The 17,527-nt window shown below is 63.1% G+C and overlaps 1 protein-coding gene across 1 annotated transcript in view; it reads right to left on the bottom strand.

Annotated features, from left to right (window-relative positions):
* The window catches only part of GALNT2 (polypeptide N-acetylgalactosaminyltransferase 2), a 70,141-nt gene extending 52,840 nt beyond the window's left edge, over nt 1–17,301 (bottom strand). The window contains exon 1 of the mRNA XM_054713002.1: nt 17,109–17,301. Coding sequence (XP_054568977.1) covers nt 17,109–17,231 — 123 coding nt within the window. The 5' untranslated portion in view covers nt 17,232–17,301. The remainder of the gene's footprint in view (nt 1–17,108) is intronic.
* Nucleotides 17,302–17,527: the final 226 nt, after the last annotated feature.

Genomic DNA, 17,527 nt, shown 5'->3' with positions numbered 1-17,527 from the left:
GGAGGCTGGCGCCGAGACAGTGGTTGCACGCGGGGCTGTTTGAAAAACGAACCTCCACCCGGACCCTGGGGAGCGGTACTGATTCTGTGCACAGAAATATGCCCGGATGGTGGGGGCCGAGCCATCGAGCTTCCACCACGGAGGGAAGTGAGCCCCAGGACCCCCCCGGGGAGGGGGCGCTCGCCTGGCACCGCGGGGGCTTCCTTTGCACCTGCGCCCGCCCGGCAGCCCCGTGCGCCCAGGCACGCGCTCGTCACCGATGGCCGGACGCGCTCGTGTGCCGACAGCTCGCAGCGCACGGTCCTGCAAACCCGCCTTCGCTTTTATTTTTTTTGCCAACCACTGGGCTAGGGCAAGGGGCCTCGTATTTTCATTGCAGGTTTGACCACATGAGATTTACACACTGGGAAATTCATCAGGTCTTTTAAAGAAAATAGTCATTTTAGCCTTAACGGTGTCCACACAGGTGTCGCTCTCTCTCTCTCTCTCTCACACACACACACACACACACACACACACACACAGCCCCTCCCAAAGCTCCCAGCAGAACCGGGTCAGTGGGTGAGCGTCAGGTCGGGCTGGAGACAGACCTTGTTTATTTCTCCCGGGAGGCGAGAGGCTCCGGGCCGTGAGCGTCCTTTATCGTGACCAAGTCCCCGCACGCCAGTGAGCGGGCGCAGGATCCAGACCAGAGCGGGCGAGCGACCACGTTTCCCCGACAATCGCATCCCCATGGTCACTGACTCCCACTCACACGTGTGGTCCAACCTCCCCCCTCAAAACAACAGCACACACACCCCCCCCCCGCCAACTGACATAACAGAGAAACAGTAAAATCCGCGGCGGCTCGACGGCCGACAGCCCGTCCACGCCCTGCGTCCGCGCAGTCCCCAGCCCGGAAGCGGCGCCGCGCGCTCTAAGCTCTGCGCTGCCGTGTTCGTATCCGCTGCTCCTCGTTCTTCGTGTCCACGGCAAGCTGCTCGGAGCTTCCAGAACAACAACCCGGGACTAAACGCACCCCTGGGTCACTCAGCGGCACTCCGTCACACACACACCCCCATGTTCCCTTCCGGATGGAAAAGCAAACGCTACGCCTTCCACAGGGGAAGGGGGGCCTCGCTCAGCCCCGAGTCACAGAGCAGACAGACCGGGCAGACACGCGACGGAGTCGTGCCGATTTGTAAAAATGTATTTGTATTGATTCCAGAGAGAAAGGGAGAGGGAGAGGGAGAGAGAGAGAAGCATCCATGATGAGAGAGAATCATGGATCAGCTGCCTCCTGCACGCCCCACACTGGGGATGGAGCCCGCACCCTGGGCATGTGCCCTGGACCAGAATTGAACCCGGGACTCTTCAGTCCGCAGGCTGATGCTCCATCCATGGAGCCAAACTGGATATATTTTTTTAAATTTGTTTTATTGATTCTTTACAGAGAGGAAGGAAGAGGGATAGAGAGCCAGAAACATTGATGAGAGAGAAAACATCGATCAGCTGCCTCCTGCACACCCCCTACTGGGGATGTGCCCGCAACCAAGGTACGTGCCCTTGACCTGGAATTGAACCTGGGACCCTTCAGTCCGAAGGCCGATGCTCTATCCACTGAGCCAAACCAGCCAGGGCCAAACTGGATATTTTTAAAATCCGCTATTTTTAAAATCTCCCCACATTCCTAAAGAGGGGTGCGATCGCGAACCACTGGCCCACCGTCTGGATGGCAGGGGTCGGAGCGGGGAGGGGGGCGGGGCTCGGAGGAGGGAAGGGAGGGAAGAAGCAAGCTGCGAGGGAAACCGCTAAGACACGGGGAGAAGGGAAGGGGCAGGCGGCAGGCGGCTGAGGCCACTGCGGTCCCGAAACTTCCTTCTCCCGCAGTCCGCCTCACGCATCCACAGCACATCCCTCCGCCCCGCGACCCTCCACGCGTGACATTCCGTCACCAGCAGCTCCGAGAGCAGGGAGAGCGAGCGTGCCCTGACAGGCCAGGGCTCTGTCGGGAACCGCACACGCGGGCCGGCAGGGGCCGTGCCAGACGCCCGCCGGGACCTGCCCCGGCAGGGAGCAAGCTGTCCGGGCACTGGCCCAGCGCCATACATACCTTCCTGTCTGGGATGGATGACGCGTGTGCTGACCTCCACAAAACCAGTGTGCAGTGCTAATGACATGCCCTACACACCCTCTTCCCCATGTGCACACGCGTATGTGTCTGTGGCTGCAGACAAGAAATGATATTCCAGCCCGGCCGGCGTGGCTCAGTGGGTGAGCATCGACCTGCAAACCAGGAGGTCACGGTTCGATTCCCGGTCAGGGCACATGCCCAGGATGCAGGCTCCATCCCCAGTGTGGGGTGTGCAGGAGGCAGCCGATCCATGATTCTCTCTCATCGGGGATGTTTCTCTCTCTCCCTGCCTCTCTGAAATCAATAAAAATATATTTTTTTAAAAAAGAAATGATATTCCAGCCGAGTTAAGGAACACACAACAGGCACACACTTTACTGAGCCCTTCCCACCTACGTGCCTGACAGGTAACATTTAATCGTGGTACGAGCCCCGGCTCTGCCCCGAGGGGAGGGACCAGGAGAGCTCACGGGGCGGATGGAGCTCCAGGGGTGGCCGCATGGAGAGGATCCGTGTGCGTGTCTGTGGGCCTGCGGCGGCTGAAGCCAGACCCCGAGGAAGGACCGCCCCACCGCTCACCCCATCACTCCCCCGGCTCAGCCTCCTCTGGGGGCCCGGGAGCGCACACCGCACCCTGGGCAATGACTGTGTCTCAGAAATGTCCCCCAAACACGACACGGCTGGCCCCGGGGCCACAGCTTCATCTCAGAGGAAGACACAGCGGCCCTGGCTGGTGTGGCTCAGTGGATAGAGCGTCGGCCTGCGGACCGAAGGGTCCCGGGTTCGATCCCGGTCAAGGCCATGTACCTGGGTTGCAGGCTCCTCCCCAGCCCGGGCCCTGGTTGGGGCTCATGCAGGAGGCAACCCATCGGTGTGTTTCTCTCACATCGATGTTTCTCTCTGTCTTTCCTTCTCCCTTCCACTCTCCCTAAAAATCTATGGAAAAATATCCCCGGGTGAGGATTTAAAAAAAAAAAAAAAAGAAACAGGGACCTTCCCAGGACCATGGCGACTCCCTAAGGCCCGAGAGGGACACAGGCCACAGGGAAGGGGAGGCTCGAGCACCACTGCCGGCCCTTCCGCACCTGATTTACGTCCCTGGTGCACGGAGCCACACCATCCTGTCTGTCACCAGGGACCTGGGTGTCTGCCCCGCGAGCCCCCTTCACTGGCGGCACCTGGGGGAGGAGAGTGGGCACAGGTGCGGCAGACACCGCGTGACCTCTCCCCGACCCCATCAGCATCCGCTCCATCATCTCCCGACTCCCAGCCCGCCCTCTACGGCGGAGGCCTTGAGGCCGACGAGCAGGGAGGGGGTGCACGGGTCCGAGGTCCCAGCCAGGCCCGTAGAGCTGTCACAGCCCGTCATCTGGGCGTTTACCTGGCAGCTTCTTCCTGAAATCGCCGCGCAGCCCGTCCGCCCACCTGCCGCCGAGGGCCGCGTGCTCCCAATCAGCGGCCCGCCGACTCCGCGCTGACGGGCAGCGGCCTCGGCCCTCCCACGGGCTGTTGCGCGGCCCCAATTCCGAGGGGCCCCCCAGGGGTCCCTGACCTACAGCTTCGAAAGCCGGAAGCCGAACTAATGAAGCTCCAAGAAGGTTTACTGATTACAACCAACCGGGTGGGGATTTTTCCAGAAAACACGCCGGGTCCAGACAACAACAGCTCAAAATGTTGAAAAGCCAATTGCAGTTAAAAAAAAAAACAAACTAACTAGTCCCCTAGTTAACAACCACACCCCGATGAATGCTTATGGCGTGTAAATGGCTAGTTATTTTGTATCCACAAGCTGGTTATAGACTTATCCTGTACGTTATAAAAACACAAATAAATAAAAGCCCACTCCCCGGTGTAACTTTCAAAGACGCGTTACAAGGGATGAGGGGGCGACACTGGAAAGTAACCCCGCGGTGCCACCCGCTGGGGAGGGGTTCTGGCCCCCCGCTTTCTGCCCCCCGCCCCCCTCCCAGCAGGACCTTGTCCCCAGGAGCCCACACGGCCGCCCCGGGCCCCTCCCCAGCTCGCCGCCCTCCCCGGGGCTCAGTTTCCTCACCGAGGCAGGAGCAGGCGCTGGGCGAGTCCCTCCTGACCTCACACGTCCGCCTTCCCGCACGCAGGCGGCGGTCCCAGGCGGGTGCCCGCGCTGCGGGAGAGGTGCTTTCTGGGACGCGGGCTCGTCGGCGTGCACGCAGCCTCAGAGGGAGGCGGCTCCCGGGGGCGGAGGAGCCCCAGCTGGCCAATGGCTCCACCCGGCCCGGCCTCCGCCCAGCGGGGGCGCCAGACCTCCTGCTCACCCGCCGGGGCGCCCATCGACGCCAGCTGTCCGCACTCACGCCTGTGCCTGGCCCCGCTCGGATTCCGTCCTCAACGAGCATCCCGCCGATAGGTAAACGGGGAAACCGAGGCACGGCGGGCTGGAGGCGCCTGCCTGAGGTCACAGCGCTAACGGGAGAAGCCAGATCTCAAACCCAGCCCCCCCCCCCCCCGGCCCCGCCGCCCCGGAGCCGGCTGCCCCGCCAACGGCTCTTGCTGGCCGACCCACGAGGCCGGGGCCAGGACGGGCAAGACGGTTTCACAAAGCTCCCCCGTGGGTTACAGAGTTGCCCCGGGACCCCGCACCCCGCACCCCGCACCCCAACACCAGCACTTAAGAGCCTCAGCCCACATCACGCACGGGGCCTGCAGGCAGCCCATCGCAGCACAGACCGGCCCTCCTCCCCCGGCACACCAGCCCCACGGCACTGAGCAGGGCTTCCCTTTCCAGCCAGCCCCTGGCACAGATGGCGCCCTTGGCACAGAAGCCGGCGCTCCCCGCCGCTGAGCGAGACGCTGGACTCATTCGATCTCCAGGAATACCCTCTGGGCGGCCCAGGCAAACACCGCCACGGGCCCCCACCGGAGACCGGAGACGGAGAAAAGCTCTTCAAGCTAAACGCCGCGTCTGAAGCACCGTCGCTCCGGTCAAAAGGTCAAAATGCCTCCGGCCGAGGCAGACGCATCGCCGGGGACAGGCAGGCTTCATCTCCCTTCTTTCCCTCTTTATTTATTATTGTTATTATTTTTAATTTTTGTGAGTTTATTTGAGCCAAACTGTCTACAATTGCTGAGAAGCAGAATCCCAATGGATTGGGATAGTGCTCCCAGCGCCGCCCACCCCCCGCCTTTTTTTAAATCGATTTCAGAGAGGAAGGGAGAGGGAGAGAGAGAGAGGAACATCCATGATGAGAGAGAATCATGGATCGGCCGCCTCCTGCACGCCCCACACTGGGGATCGAGCCCACAACCCGGGCCTGTGCCCTGACTGGGGATCAACCGTCACCTCCTGGTTCATAGGTCCACGCTCACCCACTGAGCCACACGGTCCGGGACACCCGTGTTATTCCTTGCTGCTGACCTGGGTGCAGCCCGTGAGCCGCCCGAGTACAGACGGAGGAGCTCGGCAGTCCATGCATAGGGGTGCCCCACCTGCAGCCCCGCCCGCCCCCACCTGCCCGCTGATGAGGCCTGGACAGCCACCCTGTGCCCCTCCTGCCTCAGGCCTGGAGCTCAGACCACCCAAGGACCCAGACGAGGCCCCTCCCGGCCCCCCATCGGCAGCGGGCACTAATGACGGCCCAGCCCCCGTAATCAGCACCTTCTAGGCCCGAAGCTGCCGCTCAGCGTCGACGAGGGAGGAACCTGCCATTTGTAACTTGCCGATGACTCAGGGACCACGGCCCCAAAGCCGGCTGAGGATGCGGGGAAACTGACCCATCCCAGCCCGCTTCACTCCCTCAGGACCCGCGGGCGCGTGAACAGCACTGGGGGCCGCGGGACACTGTGGCTGCGGGAGGTTCTGACCCATCTCCCAGGAGCATGGACATAAACACAGACCAGCCCTGGCCGGTGTGGCTCAGCGGACAGCGTGTCAGCCTGCGGACCGAAGGGTCCCAGGTTCTATTCGGGTCAAGGCCGCGTACCTGGGATGGAGACTCGATCCCGGGCCGTGGTCTGGGCTCGTGCGGGAGGCAACCAATCCACGTGTCTCTCTCACATCGATGTTTCTTTTTCTTTTTTAAAAAAATATATTTTATTGATTTTTTACGGAGAGGAAGGGAGAGGGATGGAGAGCTAGAAACATCGATGAGAGAGAAACATCGATCCGCTGCCTCCTGCACACCTCCTACTGGGGATGTGCCCGCAACCAAGGTACATGCCCTTGACCGGAATCGAACCCGGGACCCTTCAGTCCGCAGGCCGACGCTCTATCCAGTGAGCCACACCGGTCAGGGCTCACATCGATGTTTCTCTCTCTCTCTCCCCCGCCCTTCCACTCTCCCTAAAAATCAATGGGAACACATCCACAGGGGAGGATTAACAGACAAACAAAAGACAGACTGGCAATGGCATCTCAGCGACAGGGCGGGCGGGAATTTGACCTGTGGGATTTGTGGGAAGCAGCAGGAACTGTTTCTTACCGAAAACAGGCAGTACTGAGGGGGGTAACGAGAATGGTACCAGGTGTCTGACCCATGGGGTCAGACTGGACCTGGGTTCAGCAACCTCAGTCCTTCGGTTCTGGTGAGGGAAGAATTCAGAGCCAAGACTCCAACTATGAGAAGACATCCTATATAATGCTATAAAATAAAAGGCTAATATGCAAATTGTCCCCTCGACCGGGAGTTTGACCATGGGGGGCGGGGCTGGCCGGCCAACCGCCCGAGGCCCCTTCCCCTGGCCACCCCCGCCCCTGATTGGCCCTCCCCTAGCCCGATCGGGGGCAGGGCCGGCCAGACCCCACCCGTGCACGGATTTGTGCACCAGGCCTCTAGTTTATTTATAAAATCACAAAGGTGGCCCCGGCCAGTTTGGCTCAGTGGGTAGAGCATCGACCTGCAGACTGAAGGGTCCCGGTTTCGAATCTGGTCAGGGGCACATGCCCGGGTTGCGGACTCGATCCCCAGTGGGGAGCGTGCAGGAGGCAGCCCATCCATGATTCCCTCTCATCATGGATGTGTCTCTCTCTCTCTCCCTCTCCCTTCCTGTCTGAAATTAGTAAAAATATACATTTTCTTAAAAAAACCACAGAGGTGGAAGAAGTAATTTGTCGAAGGAATGGGCTTAGGAAACAAGTTATAGAGGCAAAGGAAGGCCCTTGGAGCTTAGAAGTGAGGAAGGTCAAGGTGGCCTGCCTGGGGGGCGGGGAGGGAGAGGCTCGGGCGTGCAACTGGGAGGAACAGTGCGGAGGGGGAGGGTGCTGGGCCCTCATCCTGAGGGTTTAGGGTGGAGATTTAGGGGACGTCCCAGGGGAAGGTCTCAGTAGCTTTCCAGGGGTGTCCTTTCAGGATCTGGGTCCCCACTGGCACCTCCCCTTTGCAGAGGTTGCTCTCGGCCGTGTGGGTAACGCCGAGGCTCTGTGACCTGGAGGCCCTGTGTCCTGGAGGCTGTGACCTGGAGGCCCTGTGACCTGGAGGCTGTGACCCGGAGGCCCTGTGACCTGGAGGCCCTGTGACCCGGAGGCCCTGTGACCCGGAGGCCCTGTGACCTGGAGTATCCGTGGGAAATGAAACGGACATGTGACCTCACCGCCCGCCCGCAGCCGCTGTGGGGAGGCCTGGGAGGCGGGGCGTGGGAAATGGCAGTCCTCCCCGGTTCTCGGGTGTCGGCCGCCGGCCGCCCGGCACAGGAGCTGCTGGCATTTACGAGGGTCATTAGACGCTTTATGGGGACGCTTTATGGGGTTAGGGACCGTGCTGGACCGAACAGCTGGAACGTTACAGGGAGGCCGGCCGGGAAAGGGGATGGGAAAGACCCGCAGCCGCCGGAGCAGCTGCTGGAGTTGGGCCTGGGCTCCGGAGGCGCCCGGGGAGCGAGCGTGGTGTCCCGAAAGGAGGCTGCTCTGGACAGCGAGGCACACGCCCCAAACGAAGGGTCCGTCTGAGCCGCGTGGCCCTGGGACAGCGTGGCGGGCGGATGCAAGGCAAAGGCGGCGTGGGGAGATGCCCGTAAGGGAAATGCTGTCACCAGGGCTCGGGAAGTGGGGAGCTCTGTGGCGGGGGGGGGGGGGGGGGGGGGGAGGGTGGGATGGCTGCCCTGGGTGAGGAGCGGGCACCGGACGCCCTGGGTCCCGTTGCCTTGGTCCTTCCTGCCTCCAGGGCTTTCCCGGTGACCTTGATTGTGAGCGTCAGCTCTGGGACCTGCCAAAGGCTGACCCCCTTTTCTCTCTTCCCGCTTCCCGCTCTCGTCCCTTCCCATTCCCCTGAGCCAGTCAGCTCACCCGCTCGTTTTGCTTCCTGTTACTGAGGATCACTGATCTCCTCGTGTCTGGAATCTACCCTTTTTTGAGAGCGAGAGGAAGGGAGCGCGCTGGGTAAAGTGCCCGGAGAGCTTGCTCCCGGCAGGGGCAGGTCCCAGGAGGGCGGGCATCTGCAAGGGGAGGCCCCGGTCTGCAGGGGGAGGTCCCGGTCTGCAGGGGGAGGCCCCGGTCTGTGGTGGGAGATTTCAGTCTGCAGGGGGAGGCCCCGGTCTGTGGTGGGAGACTTCAGTCTGCAGGGGGAGGCCCCGGTCTGTGGTGGGAGACTTCAGTCTGCAGGGGGAGGCCCCGGTCTGTGGTGGGAGACTTCAGTCTGCAGGGGGAGGCCCCGGTCTGTGGTGGGAGACTTCAGTCTGCAGGGGGAGGCCCTGGTCTGCAGTGGGAGGCCCCGGTCTGTGGTGGGAGACTTCAGTCTGCAGGGGGAGGCCCCGGTCTGCAGGGGGAGGCCCCGGTCTGAGGTGGGAGACTTCAGTCTGCAAGGGGAGGCCCCGGTCTGCAGGGGGAAGCCCCGGTCTGTGGTGGGAGATTTCAGTCTGCAGGGGGAGGCCCCGGTCTGCAGGGGGAAGCCCCGGTCTGTGGTGGGAGATTTCAGTCTGCAGGGGGAGGCCCCGGTCTGCAGGGGGAAGCCCCGGTCTGTGGTGGGAGATTTCAGTCTGCAGGGGGAGGCCCCGGTCTGCAGGGGGAGGCCCCGGTCTGTGGTGGGAGATTTCAGTCTGCAGGGGGAGGCCCCGGTCTGCAGGGGGAGGCCCCGGTCTGTGGTGGGAGACTTCAGTCTGCAGGGGGAGGCCCCGGTCTGCAGGGGGAAGCCCCGGTCTGTGGTGGGAGATTTCAGTCTGCAAGGGGAGGCCCCGGTCTGCAGGGGAAGCCCCGGTCTATGGTGGGAGACTTCAGTCTGCAGGGGGAAGCCCCGGTCTATGGTGGGAGACTTCAGTCTGCAGGGGGAGGCCCCGGTCTGTGGTGGGAGACTTCAGTCTGCAGGGGGAAGCCCCGGTCTATGGTGGGAGACTTCAGTCTGCAGGGGGAGGCCCCGGTCTGCAGGGGGAGGCCCCGGTCTGCAGGGGGAGGCCCCGGTCTGTGGTGGGAGACTTCAGTCTGCAGGGGGAGGCCCCGGTCTGTGGTGGGAGACTTCAGTCTGCAGGGGGAGGCCCCGGTCTGCAGGGGGAGGCCCCGGTCTGCAGGGGGAGGCCCCGGTCTGCAGGGGGAGGCCCCGGTCTGCAGGGGGAGGCCCCGGTCTGAGGTGGGAGACTTCAGTCTGCAAGGGGAGGCCCCGGTCTGGGGTGGGAGACGTCAGTCTGCAGGGGGAGGCCCCGGTCTGTGGTGGGAGATTTCAGTCTGCAGGGGGAGGCCCCGGTCTGCAGGGGGAGGTCCCGGTCTGCAGGGGGAGGCCCCGGTCTGCAGGGGGAGGCCCCGGTCTGCAGTGGGAGGCCCCGGTCTGTGGTAGGAGACTTCAGTCTGCAGGGGGAGGCCCCGGTCTGCAGGGGGAGGCCCCGGGCTGTGGTGGGAGACTTCAGTCTGCAGTGGGGGGGGGGGGGAGTGTGTGGGAGGATGGGTGCCCTGCGTACCCAGATGAATACACACAGCACCCAGGACCCCGTGTGGACAAGGAGATTCCCACGTGATGGGGAGACTCCGCCCCCGACAAGCCAAAGGCAACAGCCTCCGGGAGAGAGAACCGGCTCCTGCGTTCGGCAAAGGAAACCAAGGCGCGTGGCGACCACCAGGAGGCAGGCACACTGCCAGGAGGGGCCGAGGTCCGGAAGCAGAAAGGTGGCACGGGAAGTGCCCGGTACCTCCGCACCCGGGCTCCTCCTGCAGGGCGGGCCCTCGGCCAAAGGTCAGAACCCTCGCCGGGGAAGACAGCAAGGCCGAGTTCCCCTCCGAGGGGAGGGCAGGAGAGTCGGCCAGAGTGCGGGCCGAGAGGTCCGCCCCAGGAAACCGCCTGACGACAAGGCGGCCTGGAGGCGGGGATCCAGGACCGCAGCCCGGGACGGAGGATCGCCCGAGCAACAGACAACTAGGGCTTCCTCAGGGCCACGGCGATCTTTCAGGTCACGGAAGGGAGACCCGCACGGCACCCCTTCCACCCTCCGGCAAGTCACCGAGGGACCCTCAGCGCGCGTGGGCACGGAGCCGGGGTCTCAGGGGCCACCGTGGTGGCAGGTTCCATCCAACTCTGTTGTGCTGTTAATCCTCCCCCAAGGACGTGTTCCCGTCGGTTTTTAGGGAGAGGGAGGGGAAGAGACGGAGAGAGAGAAGCATCGATGTGCGGCAGACCCATCGATGGGTTGCCTCCCGCATGCACCCCAACCAGGGCCGGGGATCGAGCCTGCCACCGAGGTACGTGCCTCCTTGACCCAGAATCGAACCCAGGACCCTTCAGTCCATGGACTGATGCTCTATCCACGGAGCCACACCGGACAGGGCAGGTTTCGACTCTTCAGTTGCTGATCGTGGAGGAGGAATCCCGAGGGAAGACCAGGGCACGTGGGGAGGCGGCGGGGGGAGGGGGGGGTGCAGGGCCCTGGGGGGTTCAGGGAGCAGCATGTATGTAACCACCTGTCTGCTTTCCTCTGAGCGGCTGCCCCAGCGCCTCCAGCCGGACAGCTGCCGCGGGAACGTCTCAGCCTCCCACTTCCGACACACCTTCCGAGCAGGGAGCCCAGGAGGCGAACGGGCCAGGTCTGGCTGGCTGCTCAGCTGGGAATCCTGCCGGGCCAGCTGTTTCCCGGGAATACCCGCCTCCTGCCCGGGACCTCCGCCAGGACCTCGAGTCAGCCCGCCGTGTCCCAGCCCCAGCCAGCTGCCTCTGGCGTTGCTGGAAGTTAGGCCCCACAGCTTTGAAATCGATGCCTCTCAGACCGACTTCCTTCTCCCCAAAGATGTGAGACAGCCGGCCGGCGTGGCTCAGTGGTTAAGCATCGATCTAGGAACCAGGGGGTCACGGTTCGATTCCTGGTCAGGGCACATGCCCGGGTTTCAGGCTCGGTCCCCAGTGTGGGGCGTGCAGGAGGCAGCTGATCCATGATTCTCTCTCATCATTGGTATTTCTCTCTCTCTCTCTCCCCCTCTCCCTTCCTCTCTGAAATCAATCCTATATAATAAAAGGCTAATATGCAAATTGTCCCCTCGACCAGGAGTTCGACTGGGAGTTTGACCAGGGGGCGGGGCCAGCCCACCAACCACCCACGGCCTCTCTCCCTGGTCGGTCCCACCCCCAATTGCTCCCCCGACCCTGATTGGGGGTGGGGCCAGCTTACCAACCGCCCACAGCCCCTCCTCCCAGCCGTGCACAAATTCATGCACCAGGCCTCTAGTAAAACTATATTTAAAAAAAAATCTGAGAAACATGAATGGGAGCAATGAGGAATTAAGTGTATGCAGAAATGCACATTGCCCCAGCCCCACCCACATTTCTGACCACCTGCCCCATACCTCTTCCTCTGATCCGAACAGGACACACTCCTCTCGGCAGGAGCGGGGAGGTTTACAGGGGCCTGCAGCCCCCACCCACTCCGCCCTGGGGACCACAGCTTCTCCCTCCTTTCTCCCGGGGTTAACAGAAGAGCCAGTTAGTTTTTGCTCCGTTTATCAGCCACAACCGGTTTCCATTCTGGGTGAGTCCCCGGAGGAAGCCACAACATCACTCCAGAAGATGGAAACTTTGTTTTCTTTAGAGGAAAGCTGATAGTCCGCAGCCACTGTGTCAGAGTCTCTGGCTATACAAAGTCTTCCCCTGGGCCAGGCCGGCCGGGGTGGCTCAGCGGTGGAGCGTCGACCTATGAACCAGGAGGTGAGGGTTCGATTCCCGGTCAGGGCACAGGCCCGGGTTGCGGGCTCCATCCCCAGTGTGGGGCGTGCAGGAGGCAGCCGGTCCATGATTCTCTCTCATCATGGATGTTTCCATCTCTCTCCCCCTCTCCCTTCCTCTCTGATATAAAAAAACATATTTGTATTTTTTTAAATTTAAAAACAAACAAACCCCCCCACACACAAAGTCTTCCCTTGCTACTGCCCTCCTTCCCGCCACCTCAAGCTGTCACCACAAATGGAATGTCTTCCAACTCCACAAGGATTAGAGGTGCCGGGTGGGGTACGGAGCCCCCCCCCCCCCGTGGCACCCACCCACGGGCACGCCCAGCCCTGCTGATGCCCGTTGCCGCGCGTGGCAGTCTCGTGTCCAACCTCAGCCCAGGCTCACTTGACTGATGATAGCATCTCCCTCCTCCCGCCGGGAGGGGCCGGGCTGCAGGGACAGGGGAGGCCCCAGCGCCTGGGCGGGGAGCAGGCGGGGGGACCCCCACGGAGGGACCCTCCACAGCCACACCCCGACTGTGCACACAACCGCCACAGGGAGGGGGGATCTCAGCCCGCTCTCCTGCTGGCCGCCCACCGGTGGGAACCCCACGGTGACACCACAGGCGGGTACATGGGCACGGCGTCTGGACCGCACCCCACCGGGGCGGTCCTGGTGTCATTCAAGAGGGGGGGTGCAGGCCCAAAGGGAACGACCACGTCTTGGAGGAATGGGTGAGGGAGTGGGGGGGAAAAAAAAGAAAAAAGAAACACTCCAACCATTTCCCAGGAATCAGGACGCCGCACACGGTTCCTGGCCCGCTATCCTTTCAAAGGGATATTTAGGCTTTTCCACCCCGCCCCTCCCCCGCCCCAGCCACCCCTCACGCCATTTATTCGGCACCTGGGACACGCCAGGACCTGCTCGTGGCACTTCGTTCTCTGCCACACGGTGCAAACGGTTATCCTCTCAGTGGAGAGGAGGAAGCCGAGGATCGGAGGGGCTCAGAAATTAGCAAAGGTCCCTACGCGGAAGGAGCAGACAGTCACGCCCCCTCGAGGCCCATGCATAGATCTGTACGCTCCCCTTCATTCAACGCCCCCCACCCAGTGCCAAAGCACGGCTGCTGCCCGAAGGCCCACCGAACGGCTCACCACAAAGTCGGCCTGGCACTCGGAGCGCTCTACACTTCAGTCCCAAACTCCCTCTCCAAGGTGGCACCCCGATGTTCTCCCATACAGGGACCTGCTCTAGCCAAGTGAGGCCCCTCACCGGTCCAAAAAGGGGGCCCTCCGCCGGCTGGTGTGGCTCAGTGGATAGAGCGTCGGCCTGCGGACTGAAGGGTCCTGGGTTCAATTCCGGCCAAGAGCACACGCCCAGGTTGTGGGCTCGATCCCCAGTGTGGGGCGTGCAGGAGGCAGCCGATCCATGATTCTCATCATTGATATCTCTCTCTCTCTCTCTCTCTCTACTCTCTCTCTCTCTCCCCCTCTGTCTCTCTCCCCCTCTCCCTTCCTCTCTGAAATCAATCAAAATATATTAAACAAACAAACAAAAAGAGGACCCTCAGCCGGCTGGTCTGGCTCAGTGGTTGAGCAACGACCTATGAACCAGGAGGTCACGGTTCAATTCCCGGTCAGGGCACATGCTTGGGTTGCAGGCTCGATACCCAGTAGGGGGCGTGCAGGAGGCAGCCGATCATGATTCTCTCTCATCACTGATGTTTCTCTCTCTCTCTCCTCTCTCTCTCTCTCTCTCTTCCCCTCTCCCTTCCTCTCTGAAATCAGTAAAAATATATTTAAATTAAAAAAAGTTAGGGTGCAGAGAAATCTGCTAAATAAGGAACGAGAGCCTTGACTCGAATACAGGAAAGAGGAGAATACAAGTCCACTTACACCCTAAACACTGTGGCCAGGGTTTAAATCCTGCCCGTGCGTGCACGCCACGGTCTCTCTCGGCGCCCATCCTTTCCAAGCTGAAAATACTGCGTACGTCCCCGTACCTCGAAGAGGAGCTAAATCCGAAGGAAGAGACTTGCTCGTCTCTAAATCCATGGGAACAATTCAGACGGCGGGAAGCCTGCGCCGTTTCATACTCCAGGTTATTCGATTCAGGGCGGCGGGGTTCTGTGAAGTCCAGAGAGCCTCGGGACTCCCACTTTTACAGCGGGGTCCCCCTACCAAGTTCACGGGTCTTCCTCCTGCCGCTTCAAAAGCTGCTACGACTGCCTCGGCACACCTCGTCCCCAGCCCGCCCGCCCGCCGCTGACCCGTTCCAGGGCCAGGATGCACTTTGACGGCTGGTTGACAGAAAGAACGGAATCCCAGATCCCCAACGCACTACACTCGTCCATTTCCCACTCTTTTTTTTCCTACACGCTCTTTGTTCCTTCCTACTGCCGGTCCATCAGAAGTTCTTGGATTCTTTTTTTCAACTAAGGGTCCTTTTTTTTTTTCTTTCTTTTTTTTCTTAGAGATAGTTGGCAGGAAGGGAGGGGGAGAGCCAGAGAGAGAGAAACATCCATGTGAGAGAGACCCACTCATTGGCTGCCTCCTGCACGTGCCCCGAGCAGGAGGCGGGGAACAGAGCTTGCAACCGAGGTACGTGTGCCCTTGACCGGAATCGAACCTGGGACCCTTCAGTCCGCAGGCTGACGCTCTATCCACTGAGCCAAACCACCGAGGGCTCTTGGATGATGATGGTGATGATGATGATTTTTTTAAACTAAGGATCACTCTTCAGAGATCAACCCCGTCCCCCAGCAGAAGCTCACCCCCCACCAGGGGTCCGGCCTCTGCAAATGCCAGGCTCACACGGCGGCCCTTTCTAATCACATGCGCTCACGCACGAGGCCAACCAAGGAGAGAGAAGCACCAGGCCGGCCTATGCGTTTGGTTTCCTCGTGTGTGGCAGGCAGACCGCCTGCAGGTGCCACCAGCACGCCAGGCCACGCCGACCCGCCCAGGCACAGGGGCCGGGGCCGCAGGTTTGAAATCATCCCGGCACAATGTGCCCACGGTTTCCACTCTGGCAGCAGCTGCACCGCTCCTCCTGGCTCCCTGGCCCTTTACCGCCCAGGAATCACGGGGATTCCGTGTACACACACAACCGTTCTCTCATGAGAGAGAGAGAGAGAGAGAGAGAGAGAGAGAGAGAGAGAGAGAGAGAGAGAGAATAACAAGGCTAAGGGTACACTATTGATGCAGAACCGAGCCAGGGAAAGAAAGAGAGAAAAGGAAGGGAGGGAAGGAGGGAAGGAGGGAGGAAGGAAGGAGGGAAGGAAGGAAGAAGGGAGGGAAGGAGGGAAGGGGAGGAGGAGGGGAGGAAGGAGGGAGGAAGGAAGGAAGGAAGGAAGAAGGGAGGGAAGGAGGGGAGGAAGGAGGGAAGGGGAGGAGGAGGGGAGGAAGGAAGAAAGGAAGGAGGGAAGGAGGAGGGAAGGAAGGAAGAAGGGAGGGAAGGAGGGAAGGGGAGGAGGAGGGGAGGAAGGAGGGAAGGAAGGAAGAAGGGAGGGAAGGGAGGAAGGAGGGAAGGAAGGAGGGAGGAAGGAAGGAGGGAAGGAGGAGGGAAGGAAGGGGAAGGAAGGAAGAAGGGAGGAAAGGAGGGAAGGGGAGGAGGAGGGGAGGAAGGAGGGAAAGAGGGAGGAAGGAAAGGACGAAACCCCTGACGCAGCCAACTCCACGCTGACATTTACAGGTCAGACTTGAAGGCTCAGGTCGGTTCATGTCTAGTGATGCGGGTCCCGCTGGTTCCTGGCCACCAGCCCCTGGTTCCAGCCCAGCCCCGCGGTCCACCTCCATGAACTCAGAATTTCCAGGGTTTGCGGCGACACCAAACGTCACGGGAACGGGGGCTGCAGCATTTTGGAGAAGATAACGCTGCTTTCGAACCTTTCAACCACCCAACCCCGCCCGCACCGCCGGCAACACGTGCCCCGCGCCCCGGCCCCTCCCGGCCCAGCGGGCGCGCGGCCCCAGCACCGCGCCGTGCGGGCTTCTCGGGGGGCCCGGCGTCCTCCCCAAACGCCGGGCTGTCTGGAGCGCCCCCCGCGGTCCCCAGGGCCCCACCGCTCGGCCCTCGGGGCCTGTGCAAAGCGCAGGGACCATCCCCGCGTCACCGGGCCGCGGGGGAGGCGCACGGCGCGCAGGGGGGCCGGGCCCAGCCGGGCGCGGGGTAACGCGGGGGCCGGGAGGGAAGGTCGGGACAGGGCCGGCGCCGGCCTCGCTCGGGGCGCAGAGACGAGGCGAATGGAAGCGGCAAACCAGGGCGCCCACTCCAGCGGAGGGGAGTCCGTTTTCCCCGGCCCCGGGCTGGCCGCGTCCCCCGCCCCCGGAGGAACGGGCCGAGCGAGGGGCAGAGTCCAGGCGTGCGCCCCCCTCTCCACGCGGGGCTGGAGAGAAACTTGGACTCCTCTCTCCTCCTGTACACGACACGCTGGAGAGCCGGCCGCCTCCTCCCCGCCTCCCCACCCCCTTTTGTGCCTCCCCACACCCGCACCCCCAAACTTCCCCGCGCAGGGGACGGGGCTTCGGCGGCGGGACAGGACGCCGCTGAAATGGTGTGCAGCCGAGGGGGCGTCTCCGAAGGCGGTGGGGGCGCCTTGAGGGGGGGGGCCGGGGGCGACGAGAAGGGCGTCCGCGGCCCCCGGCCAGTGGGGCAGCGCCGGGTGGCCTCTTCCGAGCCCGGCGAGCGCGGAGGGGCCGATGCGCCCGCCGCCCCCGCTGCCCCGGGGACTCGGGGAGGCCCGAGGCGGGGGCCCGAGCCGAGGTCCGGACGGAGGAGAGCGGGAGGCGCGCGGAGCCCCCCCCTCGGTGCCCGGCGGCCACGTCAGAGCAGGGCCCCGGGATGCTTCGAGGGCCGGAGGGCCGGGCGCGGGGGTGGCGGGGGCCGGGCCGCGGCGGGCGCCCACTCACCTTCCTGCCGGCGCCGCCCGCGCCCGCGGCCAGCGCGGAGCCGCCCCCGGAGTACATGTAGTAGGCGATGCCCAGCACCCACAGCAGCGCGAAGCACAGCAGCATCCGCGAGCGCCGCCGCATCCTCGCCTCTCGGCCGCCGGCCGCGGCGCCGCGTTCGCCTGAGCAGCCTGGGCCGGCGGGCGGGCGGGCGGGCGGGAGGCGGCGGGCGGCGTCGCGGGCGCGGGCGGAGGGAGGAAGGGGCGGGCGCAGCGCGGCTCCGCCCCTTGGCGCGCGCTCCCGCGAGGGCGGCGCGCGCCGGGCGCCCAGATCCGCCCGGGCCCGGAGCGCGGCGGCGGCGGCGCGCGCGCGAGCAGGAAGCGGCGGCCTCGGAGGCAGCCGGAGGGGGACGGGTCAGGGAGCAAAGGGCGACCAATGGG

The sequence above is a fragment of the Eptesicus fuscus genome, chromosome 24 (assembly GCF_027574615.1).
Source record: "Eptesicus fuscus isolate TK198812 chromosome 24, DD_ASM_mEF_20220401, whole genome shotgun sequence".
In the NCBI taxonomy this organism is placed as follows: Eukaryota; Metazoa; Chordata; class Mammalia; order Chiroptera; family Vespertilionidae; genus Eptesicus; species Eptesicus fuscus.
This window is presented reverse-complemented; position numbering and strand designations above follow the sequence as displayed.